This window comes from Polypterus senegalus, chromosome 7 (assembly GCF_016835505.1).
Source record: "Polypterus senegalus isolate Bchr_013 chromosome 7, ASM1683550v1, whole genome shotgun sequence".
In the NCBI taxonomy this organism is placed as follows: Eukaryota; Metazoa; Chordata; class Cladistia; order Polypteriformes; family Polypteridae; genus Polypterus; species Polypterus senegalus.
In genome coordinates this window covers 166,455,340-166,480,889 of record NC_053160.1, presented here as the reverse complement: position 1 = coordinate 166,480,889, position 25,550 = coordinate 166,455,340, and the positions used below count along the sequence as shown (strand labels likewise).

The 25,550-nt window shown below is 35.1% G+C and overlaps 1 protein-coding gene across 4 annotated transcripts in view; it reads right to left on the bottom strand.

Annotated features, from left to right (window-relative positions):
* ythdc1 (YTH domain containing 1) overlaps window positions 1–25,550 on the bottom strand; it is a 45,956-nt gene that overhangs the window by 6,792 nt on the left and 13,614 nt on the right. The window contains exons 2-15 of one of the 4 annotated variants that reach the window (XM_039759522.1): window positions 25,153–25,254; window positions 20,554–20,813; window positions 16,946–17,363; window positions 16,358–16,447; window positions 15,697–15,750; window positions 14,204–14,298; window positions 11,862–11,970; window positions 11,655–11,772; window positions 11,437–11,521; window positions 9,887–10,053; window positions 7,533–7,612; window positions 2,413–2,486; window positions 1,775–1,834; window positions 864–929 (exon numbers count right to left, since the gene is read on the bottom strand). In XM_039759522.1, the coding sequence (XP_039615456.1) occupies window positions 864–929; window positions 1,775–1,834; window positions 2,413–2,486; window positions 7,533–7,612; window positions 9,887–10,053; window positions 11,437–11,521; window positions 11,655–11,772; window positions 11,862–11,970; window positions 14,204–14,298; window positions 15,697–15,750; window positions 16,358–16,447; window positions 16,946–17,363; window positions 20,554–20,813; window positions 25,153–25,254 (1,778 nt within the window). The remainder of the gene's footprint in view (window positions 1–863; window positions 930–1,774; window positions 1,835–2,412; window positions 2,487–7,532; window positions 7,613–9,886; window positions 10,054–11,436; window positions 11,522–11,654; window positions 11,773–11,861; window positions 11,971–14,203; window positions 14,299–15,696; window positions 15,751–16,357; window positions 16,448–16,945; window positions 17,364–20,553; window positions 20,814–25,152; window positions 25,255–25,550) is intronic. The other 3 variants (XM_039759523.1, XM_039759525.1, XM_039759526.1) reach the window with 3 other exon arrangements.

The window sequence follows — 25,550 nt, the reverse complement described above, 5'->3', positions numbered from 1 at the left end:
GGACCTAACATACTATTGTGATGAATTTGTATATTTTAAATTAATAGCAAATGGTCAGACTGCAAAAATCTTAATATACTTAGAATGCCACAATATTGTGACGTGACCAAGCTGTTCATGGGAGCTCATTATTAAAACACTAACAATCTAGACAAGAACAGGCCATTCAGCCCAACCAAGCTAACCTATCCTAACCACTTAACTGTTCTAAAATAATATCAAGTCTAGATTTGAAATAGGTCCCTAATTTCCTACTGTCTTAGCAAACCACTTGGTAGCACTTTTTAATTCTGAATTCTTCAATAGGCAATTCCATTCGGGGTTTATTTCAATATACCATCGCTGAAAAATTTTTAATAAAACAAAACAAAGTGAAAAATTATAAAATCAAAATTAAAATGGCAGCAAATGCATGCGGATGACTAAATTCTCATTAATGGAGATAAGTGGAGGTTCAACATATTCTGTCTATACATTTGAATGGGGAATATGGCATTGGAAAAAGACACCAAACACAGAATGAAAAAGATTACCAGTACTGACCTGGTTTAATATTCTGTCACCTCCATAGCTCTGGGTGTGGCAGCTACTGCTCAAAAAAACAACTCACTATATGTCCATAGCAGAAATAAACGTTGAGAAAGCACTGGTCTTTTAAATACTGTATAGTGCAATTTCCCATCACATGCTAAGCTAGAAACTTGCATCTAAATTATATTTAAATTAAGGTAATCAATATTCAATCAACATTCATTAAATTATGAGATTAAAAAAGTAAAAATAAAATATGATGTGAAAGCACGCTCCATTATCAATTCTATAATTATTGGGGACTTAAACTGATAGAAAAAGGAACTACTTGCCATTCCTTGCCAAGGTGGTGGTGGTCCAATGTTATGATGGAATTCACGCATATAATCATTGTAAGACTATAAGAGAAAAAGAAATTAATTTTAAACGTATACAGCACAAATTTTTAAAAACATGCATAACAAGTTGCTTTAAACATAATTGACTACTGTAATAGGTGTCTTTTTTGGCATTATAAAACCACTGTATAAAATATTATACTTAGAATATTAAATCTCACTTTGAAACAATGTCACAAGTGATTTGTTATAATTTTCTCTCGCTGTAAATATTTTGGCTACATACACTTTCCAAAATATAGAAGGTGCAGATTTTCCTGCATACAGCCTTGAAAAGATACAATGCTGGAGTTGTCTTTTAAGAAATAAAAAAAAAAGCAATAAACATTTTGAACTGAATGATTGTACTATCTGCTGAACCATAATTCCATTTATTTTAAAGATCCTTTCTTAGTGTTCAGTCATATTTTAAGACTGCCTGATATGTCAAGATTGAAGTCTTTCTAGGTAGTTTGGATCTAATAGTTATCTGGGTTGGCAGGGTTGTACTAAGCTTTTTCTCTCTTCTAATCTTAGAATGTAGATTGCCAATCTACAGAAATGATGAAGAGTGTGACTGCATCTTCATATACGCAAATTTAACTTCCAAAACTTTCAGTAAAAATCAGTCTATTTTGAGTGAGTACTATGGGACCTTGGTTAGCGCAGTTAATTGGTTTCAGTGATTAGAGCGTTAACCAAAAAGCATTAAGCTAATGCCTAACACTCTTCCACCAGGAAAAAAGTTTAAATAGACTATATAAAAACAGGAGAAACTACCTATTGCAACACTGATTACCACAAAATAAAGCTAGTGCAAATATATAAAACATGCAAATAAATTAATAAAATAGACAGCCACTCACCAGTGAGCCCGGTTTATCAACTGCTGCTGCTCCAGTTAGGGGTGGCCAGCAGGGAAGACTCTAAAAAGGAAAGGGTAGGCTCGGCAGGGTTTTCTTACTTTCTCCTGCATTAACCCACAAAATGTTTTCCAAGCACACAGGCTAACACTAAACAATATACACCAGTCAAGACTTACAAGGTTCATGAAATGAGTCAGCTCACAATGTGGTGAAGCACCCTTTATCTGCTTCTTCTTTCCTCTTGCTTCAAATGTAGTGTATCCCTCCCTCCCCGTCATTATTACTATTTTTATTACTAATGCGCTTGTGTGATGGGCTTTATTACATATTCAAAAAGACGTATTCTTTCTTTTAGGGAAAGGGTTTGTGTACTTCAGTGCATACTGACCCCATTGTTAAACACAAGAAGGTTGCTTGTACAACCAAGAAGGAAGGTATTAAAATGAATTTCTTTATCTTGCGCAATGTGATTTGATATAAACATTATGATACGATCTGAATGCTGCAGCTGGTACTTTTAAAAAATAAAATTTAAATTGATCAATTCAAGAACGTTAACCAAAAGAGGCATTAAACAAGGTCCCATAGTATATCAAGTTTTTATTGTTAACAGTTCAAAATCTTCTAAATAAACTTACCCCATTAAGAAACACATCACGTCTAACTCCAGAAAATCGTCTGTTGGGAATGAAGTTACTTGTTAAAAGTGTATCTAAAAATGTCAAGAACAGAGGGAAGGGGGAAAAAAAGTTAGACACAGAGGACACCTACCTTAATGAAGTAGAAGACAAAGATTAAAGTAATAACTAACAGCTTCACATGTTAAAACAATGTACATTTACCATAGTCAGCTTATGTTATTAATATCCTTTCACATTAATACAAGCTAACCTTAAATAACTAAACTTAACATTACAACAATATAAACAAACTGTCCAATTATGGTAAATATACTAAGCTAAATTTAGCAGTGCTGCATAACTGGTATTTTGACCTTCATTTCCTACTCATCCTAGAATTATTATACTTAGGGCTGAGACAATCAGTTGATCAATGCATTTTACCAAATATAATAATTATTTTAAACTTTTAATAGTAACAGTAGTATATCAGTATAAAATGTATCAAAAAAAAAAAAACTAGTTTAAATTTAATATTCAGACATCAGCGAATATGAAGAACTATTAAAGTTTTTTTTTTTTAGTTTTTATCCATGTTCTTAGACCATCCATGTCAATTTCCATTCATATATTAGGCAGACTGGCGACTATAAACTGTCCCAGTAGGAGTGGATGAGTCAGCATACAGTATTTTATGCTTAAGTTTAACTATGTAATGAGAAAAAATGTTTTTTGGATTAATTTTGTACAAGGACAGCAGTATGTGGTATTAAAAGTTAACCAATTGCTTCTTTAGAAACACTAGCCTATCTAGTTAACATTTAAAAATTGCTGAGGCCACAGGCATGACTTTACTGGAAAGAACTATGGGATTGATGTGCCGTTTCTCAAAGGGAGGCTGTCCAGCAGATATCTGCTTGCCCTCATAAGGGGTACTTATCAATCTTATAGTCACTGCACAGAAGAATCCCCAGCAGCTGCTTATGCAAATTATCTTTTACGATTGTTTATTTCCTGCTCATGTATTGTGTTGTAGCTATTAAAATTATCCTGTGTATGGAGAGGAATGGCAGATATGTATGTTTTCCAGCTAAAGTTGGAGTGTAAGAAAAGGGAGATTTATCTTCAGTAGAAATTAAAAGAGAACAAGTCCAGACCTTTTCATTTTGTCCTGTAATCAACATGGACACTCCTTAATGGACTGTGGGAATTAAAAGCAAGTTGTGTTTATGACGGCAGGTCACATTTCTAATTAAAAAAAAAACAAAGAATTGCACTCACTGCTTAGTATAACAATAGGCTTGTTAGCTTATGAGCCAAATGTGTCGATTTTATATATGAAGTTGTTAAGCATGTTAGACTTGTATCTTTTTGATAAAACAAACACCTTATTAGAACTTAAAATATGACAAGCGCTTTAGTTTATTGCATGTATACTGTGGATACATGTTTTGGTACACTTATTAGCTTAAAAAATTATATTTCAAGAGCGTGTTATTTATTTTATTATACTTTATGTTCAATAAACCATAAGCCTAAATGTTACTAAAAATACCAGGTAACACCTGCTTCTATATAGGTATTTTAATTGTGTTAATTAAAGCAATTAATATTCACTTACACATAGGTAATTGCACAGAAATTTTAGCGATTGTTGAGGCATGTCTTAGGAGGAGCTTCACTCTCACTAAGAACAACAATAGGATATTTCATAAAAGTCAAACAGAAAGACATCAGCAGCTATGGGTAACCACTGAAATGCTAATCCATCAATTCTAATTTGTGTGTGTGCTAATGCAAAAAAGAAAAGCAGCTCTAGGAAATGTGACTACAAATACCACTGGGGAAAAAAGAATGGCCATCATTTTCCTTACGCACAGTTTGAAACATTTGCTTTGCCAAAGTGTATTGTTTTGGCGCACACCATGGCCCAACACCTTAGCACCAAATTTTTTTCTGCACATTAGTGGTAGGTTTTAACTGCAGGGTTGTCTGGAAGTATACATGAAGGTTGCAAGTGTATTTTTATATTCCTGGCTTAGATGAGAAACATCCTTTTAAGAACTGGGCAGGCAATCTGCCTTGGTACCAATCATTTCAGAAGGCAGGGTCCTCTATAACCATACTGTAAAGAACAAATGTTATTCATGTCACATGCACTGTTTACTACATCAACCAAACTACTTTCAAAATCACAGGTAATTATAAGTAGAATTATCATAGACAAAGCACCTAAAGGATGTTCATGATTTACACCAGTTTCTTGTCTCTAGAGTGTGGTTATTTTAAAGGAAAAGCAGTAAACCAGTTAATTATAGTCGGGCAATTGCTGAAAGAAAAATTTACTCCAAAGACATCGGCAAAATGACACTACTGTTTCTAAAATGACTCACTTAAAACACCATTCTGACAACCCTCTTGAATGGGCCACTCATTTTAATAATGTAAAGTATGACCAAGCGTGACTGCACCAACCACTGGACTGCATTCACACTGCGCTTAATGTTCTGGACCCAAGCACATTTACGTCATGAGCATGTGACTTCAAGTAAAGCAAAAAAAAAAAAGACCTGAACAAGGTGACAGCATGCATGTCAAAATGATTTTACTTATTTTGTGGTTGTTTTGGGGTCGTGTTGGGCAGGATAACGCTCTGCCTTCTTACAGATATATTGAGTTTGCAGCACAGCAACTTGCTGTTAATTGTGCTTCATGTACAAGAAGATTTTTACGGCAACAAATGATGTTATGGGAAGAATTTGCCGTGTTTCTTGCCAAGTACAATTCACGTTCATGTGTAAGGCGAGAATAAAAACCTACTTTTAACTCTAAAGATATTGAATGAAATCAGAATGATGTAGCATCATTGATGTCATGTCTGTTTACCATGCTCGGGCACGTTTAGCTATCACACTGTTCCTGAATGCTACTGAACGGTGCTTGGGCCCATCGCTTCTAAGTGGGCCTAGAACACAGTACAGTTGGCCTGCAACAAAATGATCACACTAGTCAAACGTACTAGGGTTGTGGGGTTATATACGGACAAACGTGCTCGAGCATGGAACAAATTGTCAGTGTAAGTACACCCTAAATTAAGGTTTGCAACAACTTTAACACTGCAGAGCAGATATTCGGTAATCAGTACACATACAGCCGCTTCAATCTCTTTTTAAATGTATTGAACGACAAACCAAGAATGGGCATCGATGACAGGTATTTTCCCTCGACCCACTATATAAAAAGGGTATGCCACTTACCCAGTGATACACAACTGACACCTTGCAGCCTTATATAAATAACACTGGTGGGTACCTGTTGGTATATTCAAACAACTGCAATACTGCTCCATTTTCAAACACTTGACATGTGCATATCTGCTATACATCTGCATGGTGTTGGTAAATAAAAATCATGACAAAATATCTGCAAATTCAAAAAAAAAAAAAATACTGTCTCTTAAAGATTCTTTCTCTTGGACCTGGACAAAACAATGTCTTCCCATTGTTACAGTATATTAATTTTTAGGAAAGGGAGACTGAATTTTCTTTATATTCTTTTAGGGCATTTTCCACTGCAGATCCTTTGTCCTAGTTATTTCAACTTTCACTGTGTACTGCATCTAATAGAAAGCTGCCTTTAAAGGAATGCCCTCCTTTAAGAGAGCAAATCAATTCCCTTTAAAGCTTCAGAAAATTCTTTCCACTAAAGATTTTCAATCACTCCTTCAACAACCCACTGGCATAGTTGGATACTATGGATTTCAAACCCTGTGGTTGAGGGTCAAACCCCACTACTGACAGTGTGACCATAAGTAAGTCACTTTGCTTTCCTGTGTCCCAATAAGAAAGACATACGAAATGCAACCAACTGCATCTCAAATGTAAGTTGCCTTGAATAAAGGTATCAGGTAAATAATAAGTAATCATATTCAAATTTGTATTTTTTTTTTATTTAAAGACAGCCCCGTATAATAAAATATTCATCCATCCACTTTTATGCACTGGAAAGCAGCAGCAAAAACTGGATACGGTCACAATCATACCTTTTTACAAATTTTAAAAATTAAGAAAAGATCAATAGTACTGGCAGCATTACAGATACATAATTTTGCTAGAATTACAGAAAAAGTCGGAAGCAACTGCCAAAGGTTTGCAAATCAGAAGAAATAGTAAAAGATAATTAAGCATTGAACATTTCTTTGATATACAATTTAGGATTGGTTCTTTTTTTAAATTGCTTTATTAAATTTTGCTCACACTTACACTCCTATGTAAACCTTTCTAAGAATATTCTGAAAGATAGAAATGCTTATAGGCAGAGTTGCAGTTAGAAGTTTTTTAATGAAAGTGTTTGCTTTGTCTGACTATATGCTACTTCAAACAATTAACAAAATGATAGTGAAGAAGAGCTTGCTATAGTAGTATTAAAATTCCCAATTCCACAAGAACATTTTAATATGTCTACACAAGAAAAAAAAAAAAAAAGTACATTAATATACAGAAAGGACAGGAGCGGGAAGCCTTCCATATCCACTTTAGGGGATAGGCCGAAAGGGAAACATCACTTAAGCACTAATGAGGTTTTAAAATTGATAGCTTTTTTTTTTTATTTTTTAAACAAACCCTTGTTTTTTGGATGTAATCCTTTCTGAATGATAATTATCAATAACCCTTTTTTAAATGTGTTTGATTTGGAACATATTTGCAATAACTTACCAAAAGTCCACCAAGTTACTTAATCAGTGAAAAGGTCTTAGCAGTACTTGTATTTGCCCCAACTCAGAAAAATGAGTCAAGCTTGACAAAAAATTACTTTGTTAAAATAAAAAAAATATCAGTAGAAGGGAACAATAATTTAGTTCTAGTTCTGTTTAAGGCATAACCAAAAATACTTTCAAATCAGCTACAAATATGCAAAAAAAGTCATTTTTTCCCTACACACTGCTATAATATATTCAAACTTGGTAAATGGCACTAATACAAATGATGGCCTCAGTCCCCATTATGAACCCTAACGACCCAACTTGTTTCTCAGTAGAGACCAGAACATTTTCGGATCACTCTTTTTACTCTAGATTATAACAATTTTTCAACTAAATCTTTAACTTTTAATGAAACTATTCAGATCTAAATAATAACCTGGTCTCTGAGGAAATTCTGGTTGATAGTCAATCCTTGGTCTTTTTCTGCTGTGCATGTCATATTCCTCTGGCCGACGCCTATGTAAATTAAATAGTTTATTAAACAACAATAGATTTAACACAATTAAATGAATACAGAATATCAACCTGTGTACTTCAACACAAGAATTAATAATTTTTCAACCCAAAAAAATCAAATGTTAATTTCAATAAAGGAAATGTGTTGTGAAGTGATGAACCTTTTATGAGATTTTTCTTTTTATCTTTTAACAGCACCCATGGCTGAAAGGTATTAAGTTTTACGAAGAGAAGGGCTCAGGCTAACATATATGATAATTTTATAGAAAACCTATTCTAAGAGCCTTGTTAATGATGAGAAGTGAAGCAGAATAAATACTATCTAAAGCTAAAAAGGACATTTAGAAATGCATAAAATGAGACACTGTAATAAAAACACATTATGACAAGATAAGGCATACGGCCTATTATGTAAAAAAAAAATCAATAAAAATGCATGATTGCCTCACAATTCTTAAAGTATTTTGTTTTAAACTTTCACTAAAGTATCTTCTCTCTCCCTCATTTTTATATACATACACACATATACAGTATGCTTAACCATATAACATATCACTCACCATATTCTCTCTAGATTAACACCACCGTAGTCCACAAACACCCCATTTCTGAATACTCACACATAATCAATACAAGTGTCACATCTTTTTTGTGTCTAAACCTACTATAATCAAGTATTGTACTTAATCAACACTTTAGTTATCATTTTGTTTTACAAAAGACTAACTCATTAACAAAAAAAAAGTTTAACTTAACTTAAATCAAGTTCAAAAATCTGGTTAAAGTAGTGACATACCGCTTTTCTTGTAGTTTTGAGACTGTAAACGATGGCATTAATTATGACAGTAAAGTTCATATAAAAAGTCCAACTAAAGATTTTACGTTCTAAAGCCAAGAACATAAAGGAGAGCCTGGCAGGCAGAGTTGGTATGGCATTTTGGCAGCATTGGCATTGTTTTGTTTTTTTTTTTTTTAAACAGTCCATTGCAAACAAAAAGCAAGGGCAATTCCATTTATAAACAGCACCGTGTATCCCCATGGCTCACACCTTCAGCTGGGTTCTCAGTCCATATAAGCCTTAACAGGAGGAGGGGGTGGGGAAAAAGAGCTGCCAGGGGTCCTGCTACCTTATATGTGTAAAGTCCTTTAGATCAAGGAAAGGGAAACTCCAAGGATTTTGTTTCCTACCTACCATAACATGGGCTTCTGACAACACAAAATATCCAAAGTCCTTTTGAGAAGCGGGTAGCATAAACCATTAAATTTCCTTCTATGCAGGCATGGAGAATGCTTTAAAACAGCATTCATATTTCAGTTCATTGCCATATTGCTCTCTTTCCTTTTTATCTTTACTTTGGGAACAATCTTAAAAACACCCTTTTATTCCCAACACAATGCCGCGAACACAGAGTTCGGATAAAGCAGCACAAAGAAGTTGATATCTGAAATCATAAAGTGGTCCATACTTCTGCACTGCTGCAGACAACAAGAAAGACTGCAAACAGACACAGAATGAGCCCGGCTTTGGTTTGCTGCCGAGTTTCCCAGTAGCCACAGATTCACCTTTTCAAACTGGCCTATCTTTTTCCAGCAGCTCAGCAGGAGGACATCTGCATTCTTTTCTCGGCTACTTTTATTTTACTTTACTTTGGGTTAGTAAATGATTTTTTTCATTGGTCAAATGCACCATGAAGACAAAATTCAGAAGGTCCCGCAAAAATGCTCCTCTTGGAAAAATATTTTTTTTATATTATTCTCCCCCTGAAAAGTGAGGCATCATCTTCTGCAAAATTATTATGGCTTCTTTAAAAAAGTCCCATATTTGATAAGGTTTATCCACAGGGATACACCTGAAAGAAAAGGCTTTTGCAAGATATTAAAACAAAGGTTCTAAAGTGGCAAAATATATCTAGTAAAGGAAACATGCACTGCTTACACCTGCTTAAAATTTCTGGGGGAAGAAAGGGTGATTTCCTATAACTGTAGCCAACCTTGCTTAAATCCTCAATCAACTTAGAAATTGTACCACTTACATACAAGATCTCCTTCCTGAATTCAGGTTTTCTTAAAAAAAAAAAAAAAAAAAAATAAAATTCAAAATTAAATCACTGCTGTGTAATCCCCAATGAAGCTACATGTCGTCTGTGCAGCTTGATTTGAGGATTTCATTCCTTCTCTTCTTCTGAAGACAGCACTGGGATGATGAATCATAAAAAGTTCCATCATGTTACTCCAACAAGAGTGCCTACTAGCAGTCCAAAGAACGTTTCTAACCTTCCCACATCCCGACCAGGTTCTCTGCGAGTTGGACGTCCCCTTGATCGTGGCTGAGAATGCATCCTCCTCTTGTGACGCATTTTGTGAATCACCTGATACAAGTCAATATTTTCATCAGGAGGAAACAAAAGGCAAAGTTGTGTTCCACATTCTGGTTCTATCTCCTTTAAATAAAGACAAAGAATCAAAATAAAATATCAGTATCTGCATGGAATTCACACATGAAAACAAATCAGTCAAGTATAGAATGTGATGGTTATATATGTAAATCGGAACCTTTCCAAAAAATGCTATTCATTATGCTTCATTTCATCTTCTGACAAATCATAAGGTATGTTTAATCCTGCTAATATAGCACATTTTAAGCAAAATTAAAAGAATGGACAAGATTAAGAAATGTTCTGCCCACTTTGGAAGCCGATACCAAAAAAGAGTAACTATAGGTGTTGACAGTATCTGACACTTTAAAATACATACTACAAGAACAATGTTATTATCCAATATGCTATTAAAAGAGTAATAGTACCTATCAATCCATTGTAAAACACCAACTACACCCATTAACTGATTTCCCTCTAGTATCAAAGAATGAGATATTTGTTTAAAAAAAAAAAAAAAGGAACTGATGTTTGACCAACAGAGATGCAGTCTTGCATATTGAACAACACATGCTGCTTAACTAACCTGAAATTGTATTTCATCTAAAATGGTGGTAGAATTACAGACTCAAACTGTGCTTAGTAAAAGTACTTAATCATCAAACCAATGATATTGGAGGCTTATTGCTTTTCTAGCAGTATCATATAATATTCTACCTACAGTATGTATACAACATTATATTAACCATGTACTAGATATAACACCTTATATTACTAAAAACTGTTAACATATAAAACATCATAAAAAAGGTGTTTATATGCGTTTTTTTTCCCTCAGCTCCATCAAACAGGAGAAAAGCACACAAGTCAAACTAGACATTCAATCACAGTCAAAATGGGATGATTTATCTAACAAACATTTTTAGAATGAAATGAGGAAACCACAGAACCCAGAGACAGACAGACAGACAGACAGACCAGTTCAATTAAAAAAAAAAACAATGGCAATGGCAACTATTAAAACCAAGTCTGCAGAACTGGGAGGCAGTAAGTGTGACCACTACACATTTCCATAATTTGGAATACAACTTCATAATTCTAATATTTTTATTAATATGAATGAGCTTAGATAAAAATGTACACCATGAAACAAAGACCTTTTAATTTTTTTCAGTAATAAAAAGATAAAAAATAGTAGTTAAAGAAGTTTTAAAAGAAAAATCCTTTGTGATATTACAACATATTGTACAAGTCAAGAGTCAACAGGAAATTGGCATGTGTTTGTTAGTTTTGTATGGCTATCAACATATAAATAAAGCATTAACACATAAACTTGAAAGTGCACTTAAATGTTTTATGAAAAATGGTTTGAAAGCGGATTTTCAGACAGCAAAAAACTCAAAATCTTATTACTCAAACATTATAAATAGTTAACTAAAGGACTCTCACCTGGCCATCTCGTCCAATCTTCACAGGTTTATGTTCATTCCATGGATTTGAGAGGTGTGCAGATTTTGTAAAAGGTAACTCTCTTCTGCAATAAGGCAAAGACACAAATATTAACACAAAATGAAAATATCCTTTAAAACAAAACATTTATATGAGCTGCCAGTGAAGGCATCAGCAAACTGACTTACCAAAATATAATCATAAAAGTAATTCTCTACCTGCAAATCCAATCAATCCTGAATACCCCACCAAGCATTTTTGCATTCATTCCTTGTGGCAAAACCCAGTGTATCGGTGATCCCCCATGATGAGATTCTGACGAAAGCCTAGCAAAACCTTGAAATGGAGAATGGAGGGAGAGGTTACTAAAATAAGCTTAAAAAAATAAAAAATAAAAAAGTTCATTGATTAAATTGACACCTTACCTTGAAACATTCCACTTTCTCTCACTGAAAATATCAAAATGACACTTCTGGCTGATCTAAATGCTGCATTTAGTTTTTTCTCATTTACTGGCAATGTAGACCACACTCCCTACAAAAAGGAAACCCCACCCCCCCAAAAAAGGTTGAATTTAGAAATTCATCATTCTGATACCAAAACAGCTTAGACAATCGAATGACTAGCTTTCAAAGAAAGGATGCTAATAAATACAGTTTAACTTTTTTTTGTAACTGAACAGATCATCAAGAATTATAAACATAGCTCTGTATGCTCTAGGGCTATCAAAAGTATCAAAATATCAATAAGTATTTATTTTAAGATTATTAAATATACTTCAATACTCATAGCATCTTCAATTGTCATAGCATAGATTATACAGCCCACATTACAATTTCACTTCCAGTTCACCATGGGTTGAGTCACTGCCTCATTTGCACCACCCACTCAAGTGTTAACAAGACAACTACAGCAGCATCAGAGTCTTCATCAACACCTTCAATTGTCTAAGATGGTAACTGGACTGGTATCTAGACCTATTTCAGCTTCGTACCAAATGGGGACAGAAAAATCACGACACTTTTAATTCTGTATCAAAGATTTGCTGCCACACAATATCAGCTAAAGTGATTAATACAAACAATTTAGTCAAACACTTAAAGGACCGAAATGTGAGTCAATACAAAGAATTTTGAGTGGGATCTTATTTCTAGATTGCAGACACATTACTAAGTATTAACCTGTTAACTGTTTTGTTTGGAGGGTGGTGGTGTTTATTTTTTTTTCTACAGGTTAAACGTGGACAGCAATTATATTTTTTTCTGCTGGCCAGTCTCACTCTGCACTGTTCATTCAGGGCAATGCTCTTTAACACTAGGGCTCCAACACCCACTTGATTTTTAAACTCCAACCCTGAAGTGTGCTCCCGCAGCACATTACATTCTTTTATGACGTGTGATTTTAAAATATTTAAGCACATCTCATTTCATATATATATATATATATATATATATATATATATATATATATATATATATATATATATATATATATATATATATATATATATATATATAAAACACCCAACATCTGTCTGTTTGCTTTCCACTTATAATTTGCCTGAACATTCCGGTTGATTTTGCAACATCTCTCATCACGTGAACAAGCATAGTTTGCTTGCGCTAATCCGAGACAGAGGCTGTGGGCCGAGGGGAGGGGAGGAGAATGCGTGATGTCAGGAGTAGGGGACAGGGCCCTCCTCACTGTCCTGTTTCACTACTACGCAGGCGGAGTTGCTGGGGACAGCTAGTTTACTATATAATGTAAAGTGCTATAACTTTTCAGTGCTCAATTTGCATAAACAAGGGCACTACTCCTCTGTGTGCTCATATACTTCCAGCTGTGCTTCACAGTGTATTTATTTAGCACATCATGACTCATTTGCAGCCCAACAAAAGCACACCATGGCCTCATTGAAAAGCATGTTGACTTTAAAAATGCTATGTGCACGGTTTGCTTTTTTGCGAAGTGCTGTGTGTTACGTTTGAACAACTGTTTACTGAAGACCACATGATAGTTTAAACTGGAATGTTTATGTAACACTTGTTTTAATGTTTTTTACATAACCCGTTTACAAAAGTTGACAATACTTGTTCAATTAACATTTAATGGCATTTGTAACATTTTATTGTGCTACCTTCGTAACACTACTTATTTTCTTTACAGGATTTAAACTCAAGTACAGAACTTTAATCTTTTACAAAATACTGCACTACTTGAAGCATTTGCATGTAACTAATATTTCTGTTTTTTGTTTTTATCAATGTACATTTTTTTTATGTATATAGAATGCAAATTAATTTAAATACATTTTCTAATGAGGTACATTATAGATATCAAATTGAGTATCGAAAATGGTGTTGAATTTCAATAATTTTCTTTGTCTCATATCGAAGTTTGAAATTCTGGTATCATAAGCCTAGTAACACATTTATCTTATTGAACCTGTGCATTACACATGTAATTCCTTCAGTAAGCAAACCTGCTTAAATACAATGTAGAAATAAAATTAAATTACAACCAGATCTAATATAGCAGGTGGAAAAGATGAGTGGATAACTGAATCAGAGTAGTACTTCCAAAGGAGTTACATGTTAGAACAACTAAAAGATGCCTCTTTCACAAAACTAAATGCAAAAGTAACTCTGATCCCCATTGTCCCCAACCCCTGTCAAATGTACAACTCAGTACACTGATCAAAAACACATCACTGTTTTGTCTTTACATTTAAAACAACTGTGTAGCATAACCAATCACTTGACTTTACCTTTGCTTTTGCCAAGGACACATTTTCATGGTTGTTGCTCTTAATGAGGAAAAACCTTGCATCACGAAGAATATACTTTAGCTTACTAGTTTGATCTGAAAAGCAAACAAGTGATAGGCAAAATGAGTTTTGTATCACGTGTACATCAATAAATTAACAAAAGCAACTGAAAACAAAATTTTGTGAAAAAAAGTTGTGCTATAATAAAATGACAAAGAAAGCTACCCCAAATAAGCAATGCCCATCAACTCCAACTATAATAATTGTTAATGCACACACACCCACATTTATATTCTCATTGTTATTTTCCAAACATCGTCATGGAGAGAATGCATGCTGTAATTATTCAGCACTGGATAATAGATGCTTTTACTGTACCTTTCAATACTATTTTATTTATTGGCAAGTATCATTGACATAGAAAAGTGAATAAAGAGTGAATGCAGAGACAATGTCACAAAAACACAGATGTAAAACTAATAGCAGTATTTGTCTCAAAGATAGTAGCACAAGTGTTCAGAGTTCCACAGAAAAGAGAAGTTGAGTGCCTGTGCATCTGTGTACCCGCCTACATGCTAGGATTACGTTGATTACTTAGATTTCAACCCATCTTAAGACGGGAAGCACAGCAAGAACCTCTATATAAGGAATTAAATACAAGAACTACTAAAACTACAAATCTGTCTAGTTTAGGAGAAGTCATAGAACATAGGAAGCACCAAGGAGTAAACCAAAGTGAATAACCCTAAATTTGAGCAAGACAGATTGAAATGTCCATAATTTTAAATTCAGATCCATCATACAAAATGAGACATTCTGCTAAACCATAGCCAAATTGTTCAGATTATTAGGCAAAATTCACAACAACAGAACCCCATCATCCCACAGCTTCTGCTAGAACATCTGCAACTAGGAAAAGATGAACACTTAACACAATGCATATCACTACCCTCATATTTCTACAATGCAAGCAATAACTTCAGCTAAGGTTTTTTTAATTGTTTAGTAGCAAAAACATATAGCCAATAACTTTTAAACAAGTGATGACTTTTTACATCCAGGCAAGTGAAGAGGCTGTGCATTGAACATCAGAGGAGATGTATGCTTCCAACATTCTGTTGTGGCAGGCTTCCTACTTGCCTAAAAAAAGGAACCTGGACCAGGAGAATGTTGGTCAGTATATATTTATTTTGCCTCCCCTATACTCTGTCTCATATTAAAAGTTTCCTTCTTTTGAATCACTATATCGTCTCCAGTCCCAAAAAATAACAATCCTTCATTATCAATAAATCAGCAATACTACATTTCTACTATCCATATCCATTGGTAAACACTAACTTTTCCCAATTCTAAATTGTAAACACTAAATTTTCCTAATTCTAATCAATGACCAAAATGTGATTTAGAAAAGAAAAAAAAAAAAAACCTAAAGCACAGTTACAAATGACAATTCTTGTTAGAATTTACAGTTTTAAATAGTAACTGCTACCAACCTTTACGAACAGCTCTAACAGAAGATGAAAGTTTTTCATGCTTCTTTTCAGAACCTACAGAGAAACAAAAAACACTAGACATCAGAGCCTAACAATTACCAGCAGTTTCTAAGTACAAATAACAGTTTTACTGGAAACAATTAACTGCCATTTTTAAATTAACAAATCTAATTGTTTTCTATTTTATACTTCATTTTAAAAACAGAACACACAGCTTAAATGGAAACATTTCGAATGTGCACTTAAATTTTTTGACAAAAACTTATGTTGTATGAAATTTAGACTATATGAGGTAGTCAACAGGTGTCACAAGAACACAATCAGACTAGTAATACATGGTAATACATAATATAGCCCTGGAAAACCAGCTGATGAAAAAATGTTCTGTAGAATAAGTTAAGGGATTTGCTGAATTCAATTTTCAAATGAACATTTTCAGATATAAAATATATTAATATAAAACCTATACTGCATCCTACAATAACCCATGAAGTCTATTTTAGATGGAGAGATCACACATGCAAATATGCCACTTCAACTGGTCATTAAATACCAGAAAGCAAGAGGCATTTGCAGCCATAAAAGGGAGTCTGGACTTTCCTTCAGAATCATGAGAAAAGGGATAGACAGTAAAAACTGTTGGGTGTGGGATCTTTAATACCTGCATATGATTCTGAAGCTGAGCTTCCACTTCTATCAAAAACGATTGGAGAAATCCCTCTAGCCCGCTTCTTCTCTTTTTTCTCCTTATCTGAACAGTAAATTGGAAAACATTTATTTCCCTTGTGTTGGACTGTCCACTTCTGTTAAATGGAAAGGACTGTTCTGAAATACTTAGAAAAACTACATTACTTGAAGGTTTCCATTCCTTTTCTATGCATACAACTGACATATCCAGGTAGCAACCAAGCCATAGTGAAAAACTAACAACATATGATTAATGCCTGCTCCCATAAGCAGACAGCAGTCATTAAAATAATTTGGTAACACAGCTGCAAATAAACAGACTGTATGAGATCTACCACTTAGGGGCATAAGTTATATTTTAAGGAAGAAAAAAAAAAAAATACAGTATTTTTTTTGTGATGAGATCACTTAAGTGTAATCCACATTCAAAATGGTGTGACTAACCAAACAATCAGCAAAGATGAATAGTGATGCCTGAATGTGACAAAGCACAAGACAGCAAAACACTGTGTGAAAATGGTTAATTAAAACTATTAAAAGAAAGAAAGAAAAACAAAAATACCTGAAACCTCAGATCCTGATCCAGACTGAACTGATTCACCTTCTGAAAAAGACACAGACTCAGATTCAGAGTCACTGGCCTCACTTCGAGTGTCATAATCATTCTGTTCATTGCCTTCCCGTTGATCTGCATCTTCTTGTTCATATTCCTCCTCCTCTTCCTCCTCCTCCTCTTCTTCCTCATCCTCCTCCTCTCCTTCCTCCTCCTCCACCTCCTCTTCCTCCTCCTCTTCCAATTTTTCATCTTCAGCCCCTTCCTCCTCCTCCTCCTCTTCCTCCTCTTCTTCCATTTCTTCATCAGAGTTATGTTCAGAAGACGCAGAGCTCCTTGTCTCTTGATCAGAGCCATACTCAGAGTTTCCTTCTTCTTTAGAAGAATGGCTTGCTTTTCCGCTTCCATCACTGGTGCGTCGCTGCTTCTAAATTTGAAAAGTATAAAAGAAAAGCAAGGAAACTAAGATAAATTGTTTTAGAGTAGAAATCAACAGAACAGAGAAAAATGACAAATGGTTCATGTGCTATGGTAGTAACATTTGAAAATGACATACAGTACTCCGAATATCCTTCACAATTAATTCTATTGTCTCACATGGTATACTAATAGAAACACATATTGTGCAAAAAATAAAAAAAGGACAATTTCTATGGAAATATCTTAACACAAGCTCTGTAAAGCTAGAACAGTTTTATTTTTCAGCATAAAAACTGAAGCAAGCCTAGCAGACTTTTATCTCTATTAAATAACTTTGCCTCTTCACATTAAGACGACTATCAAAAAGCTGCTCATGACACTCTACATCAAGTCACAATTCAGGATCGAAGATAAAGAAGTGGTACTTTGCAGTAGCTGGGGGTCCAAATCAGTGACTTACAGCACTGGTCTCTATCTTTTTATCTTAGGGGACTGTGTTCCTTTCATGTGAATACGGACATCCTTTACATATTCTAGATTTGTGTGAGAGCCTGTGCAATTGTCTATGATGTTGTGTGCTGGGTCGGTAACCACTTCAGGACAGGCTCATCTAATCAGGTTAAGCAGGCAGGCTCAGTTATACAATGTACTCTCAAACTTGCCGGGGGTAGTAGGAGAGAAACGCATGAGAAGAAAACTCGACATACTATCAACAGAATTCTTGTAGCCAACAAAATGTCAAGAAACTACTAGTGTACTGTCATGCCTAATGTAATATGCCTTTATTATGCCTCACTTTTCTGACTTGATCAGTCAGATCTGTCGTCCATCGTTTTTTATTCATTCTTGTAAATCTTTTGTGTGTCGGAGAGATTATTATTACTGTTTCTTATATTTCTCGAGTTTCTGACAAATTTCAACCTGGGAAAAAAGTACTAACATTTAGAGCAAGACAAGAACCATATAGTCAATCATAATTTAGAGTAGACAAGTGATTAAACTTATGGCAGTTTCCTCTAACTCTGGTTATTTACTAGTATCTCCACAGCAATAAAAGCTAAAAACATAAGATGGTGAAAAGAGTGGGATAAGAATATTAAAATAAAAATAAAAAAACTTTAAAGAATTCTTATTCAAAATCATGAAAGCCTCAAATAATTATTTTATTGTAGGGCATAAAGTATTTTAGGGGAACATTTTATTACATGTTAAGGAAAAATTTGTTAAAGTTTTAGAGACCACTTATCAAACTATTATTCACCATGCTGCACTTAATTTCAGAAATGGTCAAAATATTACAAAAATAGAGACCTCTCATTGTCCAGTTCTAGAATAGCGGCATGTGAATAAATTGTAAGTTATACTGGGAGATTAAGTATGTAAATCTGCAACTACTATAGTAATTTTAATAATAAAATATGAAAGTCTGTTTTAATGAGACCAGCCAGTGAAACACTCGGAAACGCTGGATGGGCTATGAAATAAGCCATCTTCCCATCCAAAATAAGGTAGTAATGGCAAAGTAAAATTTTATATAGATATGTAAGTTTTTCATCTGTCTCACCGTTGGCTTTTTTTTTTTTTTTAAATCAAAGGCATTTTACACTGGTAAACAAAGTATCTTACGCAGTTCATACTGTACCAATTTTGCTTTATTCAACTTTTGGGGGAAAACAAGCTCTAATAATCTATGTCTTTAGACACCTGCTACTATATTAAGTTTCCAAATCTTTACAAATTCACCTTAAGAAATTTCACTTGGAATAGACTTGACTATTTTGCAAGTATCTGTACCCTCCTTTTCTTTTCACAGTTGCTATGTTTAAATTCTGCCATCTACTACAGTTGCTCCATTTATTTTAATGAGCGGTTACACTTTATGGCCACCATAAAGCATCTGGCCTTTTTTTTTTTTAAACAAAAAAAGCAAAGCAGAAAATGCATGGCTAGTCAAATCGTCAGAAATGGCAAGTAGACAGCTCAACCGAGCTAGAACATCTACACATCACCTAGAAGGAAACATTACCTTTCTTTTTGGTTACATAAATGGACGGACATGATTAAGAAATATTGTTTTATTAATCCAAACATTGTATGTGAAGATGTGCACTATTGCACCATTACCTAGTAATTAAGAAACTATAATGTAAATCAAAAGGTAGCTAGTTCAGTCCTCACCAATAAATTAGTTACTTAACCTATCAATGTTATAACTGTAAGGAAACAGCTGAAGTACAAAGTTCTGTAAAAAAATTAAGTACCTTGGAATTGTACTCTCTATGTAAAGTCACCAAGTAAGGATTTTCATCACATTGCAAAATTGCTTTTAACATAAACTACAAAAGGTCTAAGTATTTGTGCAGCCATCTGAACATTTTGACTTTCATACGCACTTCGTAGTATTTACATTTCTTGTTGTGTTAAGAATTAGAATAATTTGCAATTATACTTGCCCGGTGCTTTAAACAGTATTCTGCCATGCTAAGCCAAGTGCCATTTGATGATGGGATCTCTCAAAGGCACTGAAGTTGGTAAGAAATGATCCATATGCAAGCTACACAAATAAAAGAACTAAGGATCCTACAAAACAAATTCTCAGCACATGCTTTAAAAATGAATAGCTTGGCATTTGCTATTTGGAACTTCCCCAATTTTTTTTTTTTTAAATGTTATTTATCTCATGTAGTTTGTAGTGAAGGCTGAGAAAAAAATTCTTATTGTGCGTTTTCATGCAGAATTAGAAATGCATTTAAATAATGTGAACATAATGGTGACCTGTGTTGTACCATGGTAAACAATGTAAAAACCATGGAAGACATCAAAAATTATTAGATAACTCATATCGGATAATCCCCATGTCCATTATCCAGTCATATGCTAAAAATGTTCAAAGCAAACACATTTATTGTAAAAATATCATCAATAGTTCCAGATAAATCAGCATAACTCAAACAGGTGTTAATGAATTGAAGATCTTCCTCTCTCATTCACTAATGAAGAGTCTCGACTCCTAACATTCAATAAAATAATCAATTCACTTGCTCATACTTAATATACTTTCACCACATCGGAAATTATATATTCCAGCAACATTTACTTAGTTAAATGTTTTCATTGTATATATTGAACAATTTAACAGGTTCTTCTCCTACAGTAGGCAAAAATGTAGGGATTTCCTAACAATTAATTTTACTCACAGTCTTCTCATGATGAGTCTTATGAACATCCCTAGAGCTGCTTCCTCTTCCAGAACGGTTTTTCCTTTCAATGCTGTCTTTGTTTCTCTCATAGTGGTAATCCTCATTCTTGTAATCTGAAGTATGCCTACTTTTTGAATTCACAGGCTTTTTGCTACTGCCCGCTGAAGATCGACGAACAGCCATTCTGGTGGAATGACTTGAAGATCTTGGCCTTTTGCTCTCGTTATTTTCACTTCGGTCATTTTTTCTCTTTGGTCCTGTATTAGAAAAAATATAAAGCAATGAAAATTTCTGGACGCCAATCAATGAAGACAGGAGAAAATCCTTTTACTAGACCTTAATTGTGCTAATGTACAGACATAGGCAGGGTTATAGAAAGTAATCAAATTTATTGCCAATAACAGAGTATTTAAATAGCAGTCAATAATTTTGTTAATTACTAGGGGGCTTCGCCCCTACTCGCTTCACTCGCCACCCTTACAGCCTGCGCTACGTGCCAGCCACTTCGCGTCTCTGCCGCTTGCGTATGTGGATTTCACTTTTACCAAACAAAAGCAAATCTTAATTCTCATGGATATGCCTCTTTATTGGGAAGAACCTGATGGCAACATGAATTAGACAATCTACATGTCTCCGACTTAAAAGTTTAAATCCGAACAATATATTTGATCTTTTTTCGCTGTTCTATTACTTCACCAAGTAATTTCCGATTGTTTGCACGAATACGATCTTTACTAACATTTCTTTGTGACTTTCAAATTTTCCTACTTCCATGATCTCTAACCAGCTCTGCATGTGTATTGCGGCAACATTTCTGAACCTCTTTACAACGTTCTACTTTGTCATCTACTCTGTCTTTTACTTCTGGCCCCGGGCGTGGTTAAATCTCTTGGCACAAAGTCTTGTCTTGTGGGACTTAAAAGTATCTCCCCGAAAAAGTCACATCTCATCCCAGGCTAAAAAGTCTCGACTCAGGATTTTTTTTTTTTAATATAATAGAGAGATGATTTCCTTACATATTTTTACTGACCAACAATAATGTTAATCACAATTTAAGCTGTGGCTGAAAAACTTCAGAAAATTAATATCTTGCAAGATATCTTTCTATTATATAAAAAATTCCAGGGACAAGACAAGACTTTTTTCAAGTCCTGCGATTTGAGACCTTGGTCAAGAGATATTTTCAAGTCACTCCCTCCTCTCATCCATTTTCAACCACGAACACAGTAATTTCACCTATCACTCTTGTGAATATTTTTGACAGACACAGTTCCTGCTCTCCCTGCTCTTAAATTTTAACTTTTTCCTCACTTCAAGTTCCCAATTAAAGAACACTTATATTCCCAAATCTTATTGAAGAATCTCATCATGAAGGGTTATCAACAGAAAAAATGAGTACACGGGCAATCTTAGCACTGAGAAACGAAGGCAAACAAATTAACACCAAAAATATCAATCGGTTACACAACAAATTGGTTAAATGCATATCAATAGACTATGCTGAAACAGTTGGTGGTGTTCGTGAGGAACATGAAAACATCAACTTACAATATCCCAAAGAATATCTACAACCGTTAACACCATCTGGTCTTCAACTTCACGAATTACTGTACAAAGAAGGATGTGTCCAAGAAAGGTAATGTAGTAAATCTTACGCGGATAACAGACAACAAAGGAGATTGATATATCATTCATATTAAAAACTTGCAAAGATGATTAACAAATCTCAGAGCCTAACATTCAAAAAAGTCGTTTTATTCGAGAGAAAGAAACGAAATTTAATCACGGACAGCCATGTATTGCATTGTCCAAACACAGAATCAATGTGATATTGACAAAAATTTAATTCAAAAAATTGTTTTTGCAGAAGTCTTACAGTAGAAGTGTAACTTTAAAAAGTATTTGCGTGTTAATCTCAAAGCCATCATGAAACATCTTACTTTCAAATTATTATGTTTTACTGTTTTTTATATGGTTAATTACTCACTGTAATGTAAAACAGTTCTATTATGAATATGTAACAATTCCCATAAGAATAAAAATCTGTTTAAAATTGTACATTCGCGAGTGGCAGAACCGCAAAGAGACTAACCGTAGCGCAGGCCCGGGGGATGGCGAGCAATGAAAGCAGGGGGCAAAGCCCCCTAGTATAAAAACAAAATTGTTGCATAGCACAACTAATTTGGGAACAACAGAAAATAAAACTATCAGCGTGTCTTAACACCAAGGGATAATCCAACAGTACTGGAATAATGACACTTTCCTCTGCTATCTTAAAACCCTTACCTGATAGTGAAGTGAATTGCAAGCTCATAGTTTTTACTGCTATCTGCCAGATAAAATTAAACAATTCACTCTAGGAAACATTTACAGATGCTTAAAGAGTCTACCTTGATGCCCAGAACAGCCTAGAAAGTGTTAAGCTATACCTTATAGCTAGTTACAAGAAGTGCGGTTATTCACTTTTCTGGCAAATGTAATTTTACAGTATACCTGTACAAGTGTTACGTAGGACAGTATTGTGCAAGAAATAAAATTAATTTAGGAAAAAAAACAGTGCCTCTGGAATGGCAGAGCAGGGTGGTGATCCCCCTCTTTAAGAAGGGGGACTGGTGGGTGTGTTCCAACTACAGAGGGATCACACTCCTCGGCCTCTCTGGAAAACTCTATTCGGGGGTCCTGGAGAGGAGGGTCCGTCGGATAGTCGAACCTTGGATTCAGGAGGAACAGTGTGGCTTTCGTCCTGGTCGCAGAACAGTGGACCAGCTCTACACCCTTAGCAGGGTCCTGGAAGGTGCATGGGAGTTTGCGCAACCAGTCTACATGTGTTTTGTGGACTTGGAAAAGGTGTTCGGCTGTGTCCCTCTGGGAATCCTGTGGGGGGTGCTCCGGGAGTATGGGGTACCGGACCCCCTGATAAGGGCTGTTCGGTCTCTGTACAACCGGTGTCAGAGCTTGGTCCGCATTGCCGGCAGCAAGTCAAACTCGTTTCCAGTGAGAGTTGGACTCTGCCAGGGCTGCCCTTTGTCACCGATTCTGTTCATAACTTTTATGGACAGAATTTCTAAGCGCAGCCAGAGTGTTGAGGGGGTCCAGTTTGGTGGATTCAGGATTGGGTCACTGCTTTTTGCAGATGACGTTATCCTGTTTGCTTCATCAGGCCGTGACCTTCAGCTCTCTCTGGATCGGTTCCCAGCTGAGTGTGAAGCGGCTGAGATGGGAATCAGCACCTCCAAATCCGAGACCATGGTCCTCAGCCGAAAAAGAGTAGAGTGCCCTCTCAGGGTTGGGAGCAAGATCCTGCCCCAAGTGGAGGAGTTCAAGTATCTTGGGGTCTTATTTACGAGTGAGGGAAGAATGGAGCGTGAGATCAACAGGCAGATCGGTGCGGAGTCCTACCCTCACCTATGGTCATAAGCTATGGGTAGTGACCAAATGAACAAGATCGCAAATACAATCGGCTGAAATGAGTTTCCTGCGCAGGGTGTCTGGGCTTTCCCCCTAAAGATAGGGCGAGAAGCTCAGTCATCCAGGAGGAGCTCAGAGTAGAGCCACTGTTCCTCTGCATCGAGAGGAGTCAGATGAGGTGGCTCGGGCATCTGATCAGGTGAGGTGTTCCGGGCACGTCTAACCGGGAGGCGGCCCCGGGGAAGACCCAGGACATGCTGGAGGGACTATGTCTCCCGGCTGGCCTGGGAACGCCTCAGGATTCCCCCAAAAGAGCTAGAAGTAGTGGCCGGGGAGAGGGAAGTCTGGGCATCTCTGCTCAAGCTGCTGCCCCCGCGACCCGATCTCGGATAAGCGGAAGAGGATGGATGAATGGAGATATTTTGAAAGCTAGGCATGTCACAGTAATTTTCAATATTATTTCTCTACATTGATAACCCAGCTGTATCACTTAAGTAAACAAGAAATGTCAGTAAAATTAAGAGATATTTACCCCTCTTGACATGTGGAAATTTGCCAGATATGAAAATAAGTACACTAATATGTCTGGAAAAAAAGTAACTTAACTTTAATTTTCAGAAATAAATTTAAAAATATCATTTTTTTTGCACAAAAACTTCAGATTATTAATGCATCATTTGAGGACAGATAAACTGAAAGGTCTAAGGTCCATCGTGTTGACAGCATTTAAAAAAAATCAAAAAAGCTGTAAATGTAATGCCAAATTCTGATATAATGCTGATGGCATGGCTAATGAATGAACTTTATAGCCAATCTGAGACACTTTGAAAATTAGAATATTAGCAGAAAAAGGTAATTATCATTGAACTAATAACACAGATATAAATGGGTTCAGAATATCTCTGTTTTATACAATTATCATAATGAACTCACATCTCAAAAAAGGTGTACTTTACCTTCAAGGAAGACTATAAAACAATGTCTAAAAACTGATAGTAACTAATTAAATAAGAAAATTAACTTTTAACAGACACTATAGTCCTAAGTATAAGGAAATCCATAAAGAAATTAAAATGACACTCGATTAGTACAAGTATACTACAGTCAGTTAAGAACATATACAGTCTGTTTGTCTGAAGTGGTTCACACTGCCACCTTGGCACCAAAAACACATTTATGAAAACTTGCCTTTTTTCTCGTTCATGTCATGCTCACTTTCTGGATTGTATAATTCATCATCTTGGTCAGGTGCTTCAGTCAAGATATCATCAAGGACATTAAGTTCACCATCTGAAAGATAACATTTTGGTACACTTTTAGTCACTTGGAAAAGAATTTGACATCATTGGAAGGGCATCTTAGTAAACCTAAGAAGTCAAAAAATGTATCAATTTCCCTGATTCACTTTATTCTGAATGTTAAACACAAAGTAAGAACCTTAAAGAAAATCTTATTTCCATGAGTTGCTCAGATATTCCTGACATAGCATCACATCTGTCACTCAAAGAATACTGCATAAACATGTTAAGTTACATTTTAAAAGTCAGTGCTTTAAAATAATCAATCAATCAACATTTATTTATATA